Genomic DNA, 13537 nt, shown 5'->3' with positions numbered 1-13537 from the left:
TCCTCATTGATAAATAGAATTTAAAGCAGGGTTAGGCAACCTTTGGTCCTGCAGATGGTGCCAAACTACATTTCCCTTCAACCCCATAGCCCCATGGCCAATAGTCAAAACTGATGAGAGTTATGATCCAAAAACATCTGGAGGGTCAGAGCCCCCCTCTCCATGTTTCACTGAACTTCAGAATGTTCAAAGTCCTTCATATATATTATCTCAATCTTTTCAGCTCTTGGGTTTTATTTTCTATTGATATTTTAGTTTTGTTGCGATGAAATAAAACTTGCTGCTACAACAACAATAACCTTATAAGGTAGAGGCAACCTAGCTCACAACATTTGCTTCTTCCATTGACACTGGTGGGAGTTAAATACTTGTTCTTAATGAACATGAATAAAACCCAGCAGGTGTGAGAGAATGGTTCACGTGACAGGAATCTGTTCATGTCTAAGCTGTAGGGCGCATGGACAGTTGTGGAGCCAGACTTTGGGAAGGGGCTTGGTGGATTTGAGTATTTGGATTTTAGCCTCACTCTGACTAGTCTGCATTCAGCTACCTATGAACCTTTTGTCTTGCTTATTGGCAGACCGGCCAAATGTTCAAGACCAGACCCTGGTGGAAAGGTTGCAGCATACCTATGTAGAAGCCCTTCATTCTTACATTTGCATCCACAGACCAAACGTAAGTGTCTGGCTGAGCTCTGAATCATTTTGTATTGCCAAAAATATGTGTGCAGAATACTACTGAGATTAAAGTTATCGGGGTTTTTTAAGTTGTATTGATTGGTCTTTTGGACTGCATGTCCAAATGATTCTGTTTGCGTAGGAATCTATATTATCCTGAATCAGACCATTGGCTTGTCTAATTCAGTAATAATAATAATAATAATAATAATAATAATAATAATAATAATAATAAACCTACTCAGACTGGCAGCTGCTCTGCAAGCTCACAGGCAAACATCTTTCCCAGCCCTTTTAGCTGAAATCCTTTTATCTGGAGATGCCAAGTGTTGCACCTGTGGCTTTCTGTACGTAGTGCTGCTGTTGAACTTTGGTTCATTTCCTGCTATCTAATATTTATTTTTTAAAAAAAAAACAGAGAAGGGGCAAACATTACAGATCTAATAGGGGCTTACTCAAAGAGTGCTCCTTTCTTTAAGAGCTTGAGGAGAGAAAGCAAATATTTAGTGGAGATGCTTTCAGCTCCATTGTCACAGTAATCATCATCATCAATAATATTTATATCCCGCCCATCTGGTTGGGTTTCCCCAGCCACTCTGGGCGACTCTCAACAGAACACTAAAAACACAATAAAACATCAAACATTGAAAACTTCCCTAAACAGGGCTGCCTTCAGATGTCTTCTAAAAGTCAGATAGTTATTTATTTCTTTGACATCTGATGGGAGGGCGCTCCACAGGGCAGGCTCCACTGCCGAGAAGGCCCTCTGCCTTTTCAGCCACCATATGCTTCTGCTTTCTATAACAAGTTAATCCTTATATGTGCAGAAAATGAAGGTGGCCTAAAGGAACTGTAGATTAGGAGATGCAGCTACTGCACATTCTGTGACAGCTTAGACTCCCTTAGAAATGGGCAATCCTATATACATTATGCAGCCTTGTACAACCTCTATCTGCCTCCTGTTTATATGGAACTACCTATAGTAAGTTACGTTTGCTAGCACTTTCAACAGCTCCTCAAGATCTTGGGGAACCTTCCCTATGTGGAGCTGTCTAACTGTCTTTTAGGCCAGGGGTGGAGTGGCCTTCCAGATGTTGCTGGACTACAACTCCCTTTATTCCTGGCTATTGACCATGCTGACATGGGCTCATGGATATTCAACAACATCTGGAAGGCTCACAAGTTAGACATTCTTGTTTTGGGAGATAATACAGTTCTGATTCTGAACTGTAGTTGCTGGGGGATGGGGAGAGAGAATTGATTGAAATGTGCTGCTTGAAGGTCTGGAAGCTAACACAAGTCTTGAACCGGATTTTTAGCGCACAGAACATAATACTGTTTCTTGTCCAAGCCTCCTAGTACACAATATAATTGCTCCTAGTTTTATATTCTCAGCTTTCTGCCCTGTAGTCCTTTGATTTTTGCTTTGTCATTTAACTCCCCAGTTCTTGATGGTACCATTTCCCCCTCCCCCCCAAAAAAAACCAAACCCAAATACTAAGATTTAAATTCATTATGCAAAGAGTGCAAAGAAGTTCATGCAAATGTCCATGATTTGCATAATTTGTTCTGAGCAAGGAGCTTGGGGTTCTTTGGCACAGTGCATTGCAATCTATGAGGTTGCCGAGTCATTTTACGATTGAACTGATTGGCATAGGCTTAGATTTAACATTATTAATTACGCTGATATCTAAAATGCCTTGAAATATTATTACCATGGGAGCAAGTCATTAGTAGTCCTGCTTTGCTGATGAGAAGCTGAGACTGAAGCAGATTTTGGCTCTGACTGATATCATTGTCCTTTTGCATATGACCTTGCAGGATCATCTAATGTTCCCACGGATGTTAATGAAACTGGTCAGTCTTCGGACTCTAAGTAGCGTCCATTCTGAACAGGTGTTTGCTCTTCGGCTGCAGGACAAGAAGCTGCCACCCCTTCTTTCAGAGATTTGGGATGTCAATGAATGACCACACTATCCCCGTGCACCAGCTAGCTGAAGCAACCCCATCCTTGACTGTTGCTAACCAGAAGCTGTCCTCCCCTCTCCAAAACACTGGAGCTCAGTGCAGAGGGCTATGGTCTTGTGGTTTCTTTGTTCTGAAACAATGCAGAAGGCAATTGAGATGGACCAGTTAATGCTTGAGTCTTTGATTTTAATGCCTTCCAGAAATGGAATAACTGAAACACCTCAATGTAGTAGAGATGACGAACCCACCCTAATAATTTCTCCAGTGGCTCTCCTTCTTCAGGCACTTATCCTGTGTTTAATTTCAAGGACCTGTCATATACACACCCACACCCCTCAGGGTTTCAGAGGCATTGCCCCCATTATGTATCCAGTTTGTTTAGTTTACTGGGAGTTGTCTGGACTGAATATTCTAAATACATTTTCTCATTCATAGAGGTTTCTGGCAGTCTCGAGTAGTTTTTGGTTCTTGACAGATTCCCCCCCCCCCCCGAATCCTGTAACCATAATGCAATTTTGTTGACTTTTTCAAAGGGGCTCTGAAGGTTGGAAGGGTAGCTGTATCATAGAAAACTCAGTGATATTTCTTTTCCCAACTCCTATGTGCCCCCCCAATACCACCACTGGTATTTTAGGGCCATTCATGTGTATATCAAAAATGCACAGGGAGCCATGCCCAATAACCAATCCCTGCTATGCAGCTGCTTCTAATGTGAAGGTGTACATCACATGTACACACAACATGCATTTGTGCAACCCCATCCTGTATACAGATATGTACTAAAAAGTACCGTAAGTCCTGCTTAGTTCAGTGTGGCTTGCATTCAGTTGATTACACATAGGACTGCAGTCTCAATGAGCAATCTGTGAAGGGGCCCTTATAAAGTTTGTGAACTTGCAGATTAGCATAGCTTCAACATGGGACACATCTTACCTGTAGAATCTGCACTGAGCAGCATGCTTGCTTTTTAGCTATCAACCCTCTTGCCCACAGTCAGACATGGTCTTGGCATAGTGGAGATCAGTGCTGTTCCTTGCCATACTGTTTCTGTGTAGATACCATTTGTTGCACCTGTATTCCTTTTGGGTTTCATAAACATGAAAACATGACAAATGATTTCGTAGAAGGTTGTGTCTATATGAACATGTCTAGTTCATTATTTTTTGGCTTGTGGGGAATGCATATTGTGCCAGGTGGATCAGAGGAACATTCCAAGGACACAAATCCAAGAGATTTGTGTGGTTAGCTCGGGATGCCAGCTGTATGTTCTGTCATGTCTTGTACTACTCCTTCAGTCATGTGGACAGGAAAGATCTGCATGGGAAGGTGTCTCTATGCCTGGACTCCAGGGATCAAGGATGTTCCATTTCCTTGTATTTTGAGCTATCTGTATGAGCTTACAGTGGGTGTGTATGTATGTTGTAATAGTATCAAACATTACTTGGGTATCTGTGTAATGTGGGTACTGATGTCTATTTTAGTAAGAGAAGAGACACTTTGAAACAGGCAATTTGGAACAGAATTGGTGGTGCTTAACCCTTATCCTTCCCACTGATTTTCAGCTGCAACTCCCCTCCCTACCAGCCATTTCCTCTATAAAGTTCCAGACATAATGTTTATAAGGGTAAATTATGTCTCTGGACCCCATGTGGAAAGAAAAGCAACAAGAGAACTGTTGCAGCAAAAAATGGCAGGTATTTAAAGAGTTAAGAACTTTCTCCCCTCCAACCTGATTCTTCACTCCAAATTTGTCTTACAAAACAATCTTTTCCTCTGCTGCCCTATCTTCAGGAAGAAAAATAAGTTTGCATGTGTGATCCAAGTTTACGCTGAGAAAAGAAAGGGGCCTGAATCTATTTTGAGGTGTATGTTTATAATCCTTCCTTCTCGTCTTTAAACGTGTCAAGTTTTTATCTAAGGACTTTCCTTTAAGGTTGATACCCTTTATAAATAGTTGAATATTTTCAGCCTGGTCCTATGCAGAGTTAGGCACACCCAATCAATATGCTTAAGCATACCTAAGTTTGCATAGAGGATTAACTTACTTGAAGAAAAACACCCATCCTTCTGTTCGCTAGAAGAAACAAATTGATGCCGGGAATTAAATCTGTGATTCCCTGGCACTGCAGTAGTATGTGCTTCCTTTGTTGGGATTTAAATTGCTTGCCCTGCAACCATCCTAAGAGCCTGGGCCCATGAACCAATGTGATTGTTGACTGTAGCAAGTGCCATACCTATGGTGTCGGCCTTGTGTCTGTTTTGCACTTGAGGTTGGTCTCTTTCCATTGGCCTTCACTCACTCTATAAAGCACTTGTAACAATTTGTAAAATCTGTTTTTTTATATATAACTTTGCTGTTGCAATATCCTTTAAGTTTAATTCTGTATTTTTGGCTGTTTGCAAAATGCTAATGTTTATGCAAAAAATTAAAACTAATACATAATGTTCACTGTTAGTAAACGACCGTTGTTAAATGTGCGCATCTTTGGGTAGCGAGTTTTTGCTTTTTGTGGGGAGGAGAACATGTGGCATCTCCTTTGGATTGAAATGGTTCTTTGGTTGCCCTGCTTGTGCTCATTATAACGCCTCTTTCAACAGCCCTTGTCCCACATAGTGGCGTGGGGGGGGGGAGTTTGTCGCTTAACGCGGCTCCGGCCCGCTTTTCGACCCCCTCCTGCAGGGCCCGGCCGGGGGCCACGGCGCTCTCAAGGCCCTCAGCAGCGAGCGACTCCGCAGCGCCTCTTCCCGCCGCTTTCGGTTCTCGCGCCGCTTTCCCTGGTTGCGTTCCGCCCCGCCCTCCCCCTGCGAGCGGCTGAATGGTTTGGCTCTCCCACCTCCCGCTCCCCGCCTTCCTCCGGCTTGTTGGTTCGCTCCTCCCCGGGCTGTTGATGCGGAACTGGAGCCAGGCGGCTTTAAGGCTGGGGCTGAGCTGAGCGGTGCGCGAGGAGGAGGCGGCGGCGGCGGCCTCGTCTGACAGGTAAAGGCGAGCAGGCCTCGCGCTAACGGCTGGGAAGCGGATAATGGGGCGCCGCCCGGCCTCCTGTCTGTGACATATGCGGGGCTGAGAGGCGGCGAGGGTTTGTGGGGAAGGCAGAGGAGGCGCGCTCGCTTGCGTCGGGGTGGCGGCGAAGAGAACCGGACCTGCCGGCTGAGGCGGCGGGATACGCAGCCAGTGGCGCCTGGGCTGAGGGGCTGCTCGGTGGAGAGCAGGTGGGCGCGCGGAGCTCGCGTGGGCCGGGAGGGGAGGACGGAGGAGTGCGCGGGTGTTGGAGGGCAGCAGGCACGACTGGGGGGGGGGCTCGGAACTGAAAAGCGTTCGGGCGGGGGGTGCCGACGGCTGACGCAGAGAAGGTGGTGTATGTGTGTGTGTGTGGGGGGAAAGTATTAGCAGGCGCTGGGTGAGGCGCAGCCGCATGGGGAGGGGGGAGGGGAGCTGCCGGGGGGGGCAGGGAGGGATAAAGGGATAAAGCTTAGGGCATTAGCGGGATGCAGCAGGTACTGTGCGTGTGTATGTTTATGTGCGTATAAATGGGTTTAGGAGGGCAGGTACTGGAGCAGTGTATGTCTGTGTACCTCGGGTTACATACGCTTCAGGTTACAAACGCTTCTGGTTACAGACTCCGCTAACCCAGAAATATTACCTCGGGTTAAGAACTTTGCTTCAGGATGAGAACAGAAATCGTGCTCCGGCGGCAGCAGGAGGCCCCATTAGCTAAAGTGGTGCTTCAGGCTAAGAACAGTTTCAGGTTAAGAACAGACCTCCAAAACGAATTAAGTACTTAACCCAAGGTACCACTGTATGTGTGTACAGTGTGTGGGGGTGTATACACATACACACAAAAACCCGCCACACACGAAAACACAGTATGTGTGTGTTATGTGCCTATAGATGGGTTTAGGAGGGTGAGTGCCTGATGTTGGTGTGATTTGTGTGGCTTACGCCCCCCTCTCATCCCTCCTCTGGGCTGAGCTTGCAACGCAAAGATGCCCCGTCCTTGCTCTGTGGATTCATCTCTCCTGTCCTTCGGGGATGCGATACCGTTGCAGCTGCTCTCCTGGACTCGCTCCGGGTGGATGCTTGTCCAAGGTCACGAGAGAGAGAGAGATCGAGGGAAGAGATAGAATGCAGTTTGCGGCTCTCGTTGCTGTGACCAACTATTCTTCGGCCCAACAACACCCGCGGAGGGGTCGTATGTCGTCCCCAAGGCCCCGGGGGTCGGCTTACATTCCACACGGAAATGAAGAGTCTGTCTTTGCTGTCTGTGCCTTGCAAAATAATGTGTTGGGAGATCGATCTTGCTTGCTTCTGACTTGCATTTTTGGGGGTCGAGTTTGGCCAGCTGGAAAATTACAGCATCTACTAAGGGACTGTGGTTTTTGAAGAAGCTGGCCACCCAGTGTTGAAACAATCTGAAAGAGGAGAATGTGTGCTTTAAAGAATGAAGGGTTGTGTGGTGACACATTGTAAGTTCAACTAAAAGAGTAGCATCTATTCTGTACACATGAGCTCCTCAGATAGATTTCATTTTCCTGGTGATCATTTCTGCAATGCTTTTGGGCCCAAAGCACCCCAAAGTGGTGAACAACATTAACACATATTACAAAAGAAATACACAATAAAAGTAACATACTGTAGATCAATCAAAATAATATAAAATAGGATCAAAATTAATTTAAGAATACCATTTATCTGTTAGGATCTGATCATCACTAGGTGATGCCTTGGAGGTGGCAGAAACTGTCCATTCTTCATGGTTTCTTTGCAGAAGCAAGGAACTCATCAGAACCATCTAGTTGGCATTTTCCCCCTTACACAGCATGTTATTTATGTGTTTCTGATGTACAGTGAATAGTTATTGTCTTTAGTTATCCATATCTGATGGAGCCTCTCAATAATTCTGACCAGAATAATGCACCCCCATCAAGTGTCTCCTTTTGTATGATAAAATGTTTGTGTGTTCTTGAAAACAAATACTTTTAGGCTGTATATTAAACATGATGGGAATGTTGATAGGAAATTCTGCCAAGGATTTGCTTGCTAATGTTGCTGAGATCTTTAAAGCATATTTATTTAGATTTCTGTTCCATCTGTCTACTTGACATAAAGTGAATGACAGACAGCATTTGTGAAAGACAGGCCAGAGCAGACAAAACTCTACCCCCTACTGGCTTAAGGACATTTTCACATGTGAGCCTTGGTAGTTTTTGTAATTGTAACACATGCAAAATACAACACTGGTTAAAATGTTCAATTTCTAAAATTTGTATTAAGTGTTTATTGTGTATGTAAAATAGTTCACCAAGAGGCCTTGTAGTATGTAAAAATATTCTGAGACTTCGTTCATGTGTCAAAAACATTCTAACAGCACAATCCTCAACATGTCTACTGGGAAGCAAGCTTTATTGAATTCAGTGGAGTTTACTGCTTTGCTTTGCTGCATGTTTTGTCATTTTCAATATCTGCTGGAGCTCTTTCACCAAGAGAGTATTTACCCCATCTAGGCATCTGGGGAATTCTCATTTTATCCTTTCAAACCAATTACAAACAAACATTAAAAACCAACATGGATTACTGCCTAAAGTGATTTGTATTTGACTTTCATACAAGAAGCTTAAATGGTTGTTCTTTGTCTCCTGTGGAAGAAATAATACTTGAAAACCTCAAGTACACCTTTTAGTGTGCTATGTGAAAATAATCTAGGATCCTTAGGCTTTTGTGAGTCTTGAAGAGAAGTTCTATGTCTGTAGGAGAGTTGCTGAGAAAGTTCCTATAGATGCCCTTGCTAGAGCACTGGACTGAGAGTAATTTAAGGTAGGACAAAATAGAACCTGACAAAATAGAAGGACAAAATAAAAACCTGAATTCTACCTGCAAGAATTAATGACTAGCACTGGAGCCCAGCACTAACACCATTCTTATTAGTTCAGTTTGTATGCCAGTTTCCCACATAAATGAATCCCAAAAATGTGGCTTGCAATGCAACCGTAAAACTACCTATCAATACCTCATTACAATAAGCAGTGTAATACATATTATGATAATTCAAAATGAATAATTTATTTTGATAGAGCCAACGTTATGCCACTTAAAATTCATTATAAAATAATACCAATCATTGAAAAACATCAAGTGATATTTATTTATGATAAAATATATAAACCAGAGTCAGATATGATATGATGATTTTCCAGCGTAGTCAGGTGTTAATACTTATGTTCTTAATACTTTGTAGAGTGGTTGGCATATTCTAAATCACCTTTGTTACCTTCGTTAGTAGAGAAGTTGTACCAATGCTTCCGTTACTACCTGGAACTACTAACAGGCATTTAATGTATAATAATTTGTTAATGGTGTGTGCATGTGACTTCATTCTAATAAAGGAATTCATTGGTAGAATTTATTAAGATAAGGTAATAAGTAGCTTAGGAGTGGCTTTTCATGGATTGTCTATACTATTGTACAAATATGCACTGTGTTGTTGCATCAGAGCACTTGGCCCACTTTAGTATCTGGCCATCCACATGTTAGTTTCTCTGCAGCCTAATAATAACAGATCTGCATTGGTACAGCAACTACCATTCTGTATCAGGAAACCCATCTCCCCGCCCACTCCAGTTTTGTTGGCATTAGTTTATTTCCCTAGTCCAGCTGACAGTTGTTTTCATCATATGTATGTTTTATAGGTTATAGTCTATGTACATATGTTATATTAATGTCATGAGGAATTGCACAAAGCTTAGATAAATCACATAGAGGAATGCACAAACCTACCTTGCAAATCAGGTAGAAAATGTCTGTCACAGTATCTAAAATGTGATTTCTGTAGAGCCATGGGATGGAGAGACAGGCAAGCATAAACAGTACAAGGATAAACAAGCTTGGCGTACACATGGCTGCCATGAATCCCAAGTATGGGGTGTGCTTGGACATTTCCAAACTGTTTTGTACTTTAGTAATATTTATTTGGAACATTTGCATATATTCAAAATGGTATGGTTTTGACTCATGTCAACAGTTCCTGGTTGTGTCTTTGTGGGTTTCTAATTAAATAAACTTTCTCACATATGTTAAGTTCCTACTATAGGCATTTTTTTCTTCTTCAGTGGGGAAATGTCAGAATAGCAAGGCAAAACTGAGAAAATAACTAATGTATTATGATTGATTTGTCTTCTCAGAGATGTAATTAAAAAGTGATGTTTTATCTGTTTTACATAGTATTTCCCATTTCCCCTTTGGTTACAAGTTTGATTCCCAGTACTTTGAAGAAAAATGCTATGTTATGTATATTTGTACATAAAGAAAACAGTCCCCCCCTCCCCATCATACTTTTATTAAATATTTTTGGTATTCAGCTGCTTTTATAAAATTTCTTCTTGTTTGCTGAGTTTTTATTAAAATTTGGGCGGGGTATAAATAATATATTATTATTATAACTTACGACAAAAAAAAAATTAAAATAATGAAAATAATGAAAAAAGCAAAACACTAAATCATATGTAACATCAGACCCAGCAGGAGAAGGCAAAAAACAATTACAGTGGTACCTCCGTTTATGAACTTAATTCAGTCCGGAGGTCCGTTCTTAACCCGCAGTCGTTCTTAACCTGAGGTGCGCTTTTGCTAATGGGGCCTCCTGCTACTGATGCACGACTTCCGTTCGCATCCCGGGGCAAAGTTTGCTACCAGGAGCATCTACTTCCGGGTTAGAGGAGCTCGTTACCCAAAGCGTTTGTAAGGAGGACGGTACGAAACCCGAGATTCCACTGTACAGTATTTTCTGTGCAAGTAGGCATATGCTTAAACTAAAGAATTCACATACATACTTGCCAAATGAAAAAAATGAAGATTGCTTCTTGGCCTTTTGACTAAGATCAGATGTAGTTTATAAATTATTTCTATGCAACTTCAGTGCTTACATAAATGCAGGCCAACAAATTGGCAGATAACTACAAAGTCTGCATTACAAAATCTGTACTGGTGAAGCCAATTTGGCACTCTTACAGGGGCATCTGCATAGCCCTGAACTCATTGCTGCCCAGCCCCTTCCAGGTAAAGTACAGTGATTCTGGAGTCAGGGCAGCTCCACAGTGCCATCTCACAACACTGGCTGCTATGTTTCAAACACAAATGATATCTCTACACCCAGTTTTTGTTGTTTTGCCTTAAGCTGCATTCATACTTCTGGGATACAAATTACATAGCCAAGTGATCAGTTCCCTTGTCTCTAGTTCCAAATGTGTGTGTGTGTGGGGGGGGGGGATAATTTTCAGTGATGTGATAGTATCTGTGGGAAAGGGTTAAATACTCCTTCCCTGCTCTCCAGATCAATTCTACCCACCTCACTGCAATACAGTCGTCCCTTGGTTTTCGAACAGCTTAGTTCACAAACAACTTGGAACTCGAAAGCTGCAAACCCAGAAGTAGGTGTTCCGGTTTGCGAACTTTGCCTTGGTAGCCGAACGTCCGGCACGGCTTCCACGCCTTGGTTTCCGAACGTTCCAAAAGTCGAATGGACTTCCGGAACACATTCTGTTCGAAAACCAAGGTACAACTGTAAAGGTAATGCTATTTGGAAGAGAAGGGTTGACGAGATAGTGAGAATTCCTACAGAGGAGACACACTATAAAGAAGAAAACGGCTAGAACACATTATATGCAGGCCATTATCAGCCAATGATGCTGGAATTGCTGTGTCATGGGTCAGCTACACCTCAGAAAATTGTGCAACTTTTAAAACATAATACATTTCTGAGGGGTGGGTAGCAGAAGCTGAACAGGGAAAGCATGGGAGGAGGATATTTTGTTTACTGTGTAATGTAGGTGTCGTACATAAAGTGAGTGAGCAAAGTATAGCTGTTTCATGGTAGCTGCTCAACATGGAAGCAGCCTAGGGCTCACATGATTAATGCATTTGTAATTTATTTTTGCGGTGAATTGTGTATAAAGCTGCTGTTGAAAAGTCTCCAGAGCTTCAGCTTGTGTAGAATGCAGCAGCTCAATTCCTTTCAAGGATAAGGGAAACAGTAGTAGAGAGAGCACATAGTACCAGTATTAACTAATTGTGCTGGTCACTGTTATTCTAATAGGCCATGTTGAAGATACTAGTCTTTTTTATTCTGCCATCTATGGACAGGCCACATCCTACTTTAGTTTTCACTGAATCATTGGATGGAATCTGTAAGGGAATAGAGCTGGCCCCTTTCAGTCATGGTATCTTATTTTTGAACTCTCCTTTCAGCTTAACATTTAGGGGAAAATATTAAGACCCTTCTATTTTTTCAGGGTTTTATGAAATAGCTTGCATCCTCATGACAAATGAGATTTTGAAACAATTTATAGTGTGATTTTTCTTTTGGATGGGCCTTCTCAGCGTCTGCTTCCAGACTTTGAAAGTCCCTTCCTAGAGAAATTAGACTGGTTCCTCTTTGTTGGCCTTTTTCTGGCAGGTGAATAATTTCTTCTTCCAACAGGCTTTTGGGAACTGATTGTTTTTAAGGAAAGGTCTGGTACTGTAATACCTTTGTAATGATCTGTATGTTTTAATATATATATATATATATCTCACTCACACTCTCTCTCACACACACACATACACACTCTAAATGTTTTTGTTTTTGTTTTTAGTGATTGCTATTTATTCTATTTTAGCTTAAGTCCTTGTTGGGGGAAAAGGTAGGCTATAAAGAAATATGATGATGATGATGATGATGATGATAATAATAATAATAATAATATAATAAATTATTATTTTGAGTGTGCTTATATATTTTATGCAATATGCTTTGGATATTTAGAGAGACATGAAAAAGCAGGATAAAACTTTATGCATAAACAATTCCTTTCCCCCCTTGTTATACCTGTATTAGACATATAACTATATAGGCCTTAGCTCAGTTGGTTAGAGTGTGGTGCTGATAATACCAGGGTTGCAGGTTTGTTTCCTGCATAGGACAGCGGCATATTCCTGCATTGCAGGGGGGGGGTGGACCAGATGTTCCTAAGGGTCTCTTCCAACTCTACAATTCTATGATTATTTGGTTCTACCAATCTCATCATTTAAGTAGAAATTTCCTCTTTTGAAGTCAAATGTGACTGCTGAACTTTCTTGGCAGATGTTTACTTTCACATACCGTATTTTTCGCTCTATTGGATGCACCGGACCATAGGACGCACCGGACCATAGGAGGGGGAGAACAGGGAAATTTTTTTTTTGCTTGTTCTCCCCCTCTAAAACAAGGTGCGTTCAAGGTGCGTTCACCTGAAGCCTCCGGAGCCCAGCGGGAGTTCCCGCTGGGCTCCAGAGGCTTTGGGTTCCTTTCGACCTGTGCTTTGGGGCTGGCGGGGGGGGGGAGCGAGAGCTGCTTTCCCCCACCGCCAGCCCAAAGAGCAGGTCAGGGAGCAATGGGAAGGCGTGCTCCGCCTCCCTGCTGTCCCCCCAGCTTGTGGGGCTGGCAATGGGGAGAAGCGCTGCTTTCCCCCACCGCCAGCCTCCAAACCAAGTCGGGGAACAGTGGGAAGGCGCGCTCTGCCTCCCCGCTGTCCCCCGAGCTTGTGGGGCTGGCAGTGGGGGGAAGCGCTGCTTTCCCCCACCGCCAGCCTCCAAACCAGGTCGGGTTTGGAGGCTGCTATCCGCAAGCCTTGGGCACTCCCGCCGCGCTCTTAAGGCTGGCGGATAGCTTCCTGAAGCCTGGAGAGCGAGAGGGGTCAGTGCGCACCAACCCCTCTCGCTCTCCAGGCTTCAGCAAAAGCCTGCATTCGCTCCATAGGATGCACACACATTTCCCCTTCATTTTTGGAGGGGGAAAAGTGCGTCCTATAGAGCGAAAAATATGGTATGTTGAATTTGATAGGTGTATGGAAACTGTTCCAAATTGATTTAACTTAACATCTAG

General features: G+C 43.0%; 2 protein-coding genes across 55 annotated transcripts in view; both read left to right on the top strand.

Moving 5' to 3' along the window:
• NR1H3 (nuclear receptor subfamily 1 group H member 3) overlaps positions 1 to 5106 on the top strand; it is a 34082-nt gene extending 28976 nt beyond the window's left edge. For 4 of the 6 annotated variants that reach the window (XM_082226066.1, XM_082226069.1, XM_082226068.1 and 1 more), the window contains exons 9-10: positions 581 to 675; positions 2499 to 5106. In XM_082226066.1, coding sequence (XP_082082192.1) covers positions 581 to 675; positions 2499 to 2645 — 242 coding nt within the window. In that variant the 3' untranslated portion in view covers positions 2646 to 5106. The remainder of the gene's footprint in view (positions 1 to 580; positions 676 to 2498) is intronic. The other 2 variants (XM_082226070.1, XM_082226071.1) reach the window with 2 other exon arrangements.
• Positions 5107 to 5479: 373 nt separating this feature from the next.
• Positions 5480 to 13537, top strand: part of MADD (MAP kinase activating death domain) — a 79806-nt gene continuing 71748 nt past the window's right edge. For 48 of the 49 annotated variants that reach the window (XM_082223409.1, XM_082223408.1, XM_082223413.1 and 45 more), the window contains exon 1: positions 5480 to 5622. The gene's annotated coding sequence lies outside the window, so the exon portion shown is untranslated. Of the gene's footprint in view, positions 5623 to 5710; positions 5856 to 13537 lie in introns of those variants that run through there. The other variant, XM_082223381.1, reaches the window with a different exon arrangement.

Source organism: Podarcis vaucheri (genome assembly GCF_965113315.1).
Source record: "Podarcis vaucheri genome assembly, chromosome: 1".
NCBI lineage: Eukaryota > Metazoa > Chordata > Lepidosauria > Squamata > Lacertidae > Podarcis > Podarcis vaucheri.
This window is presented reverse-complemented; position numbering and strand designations above follow the sequence as displayed.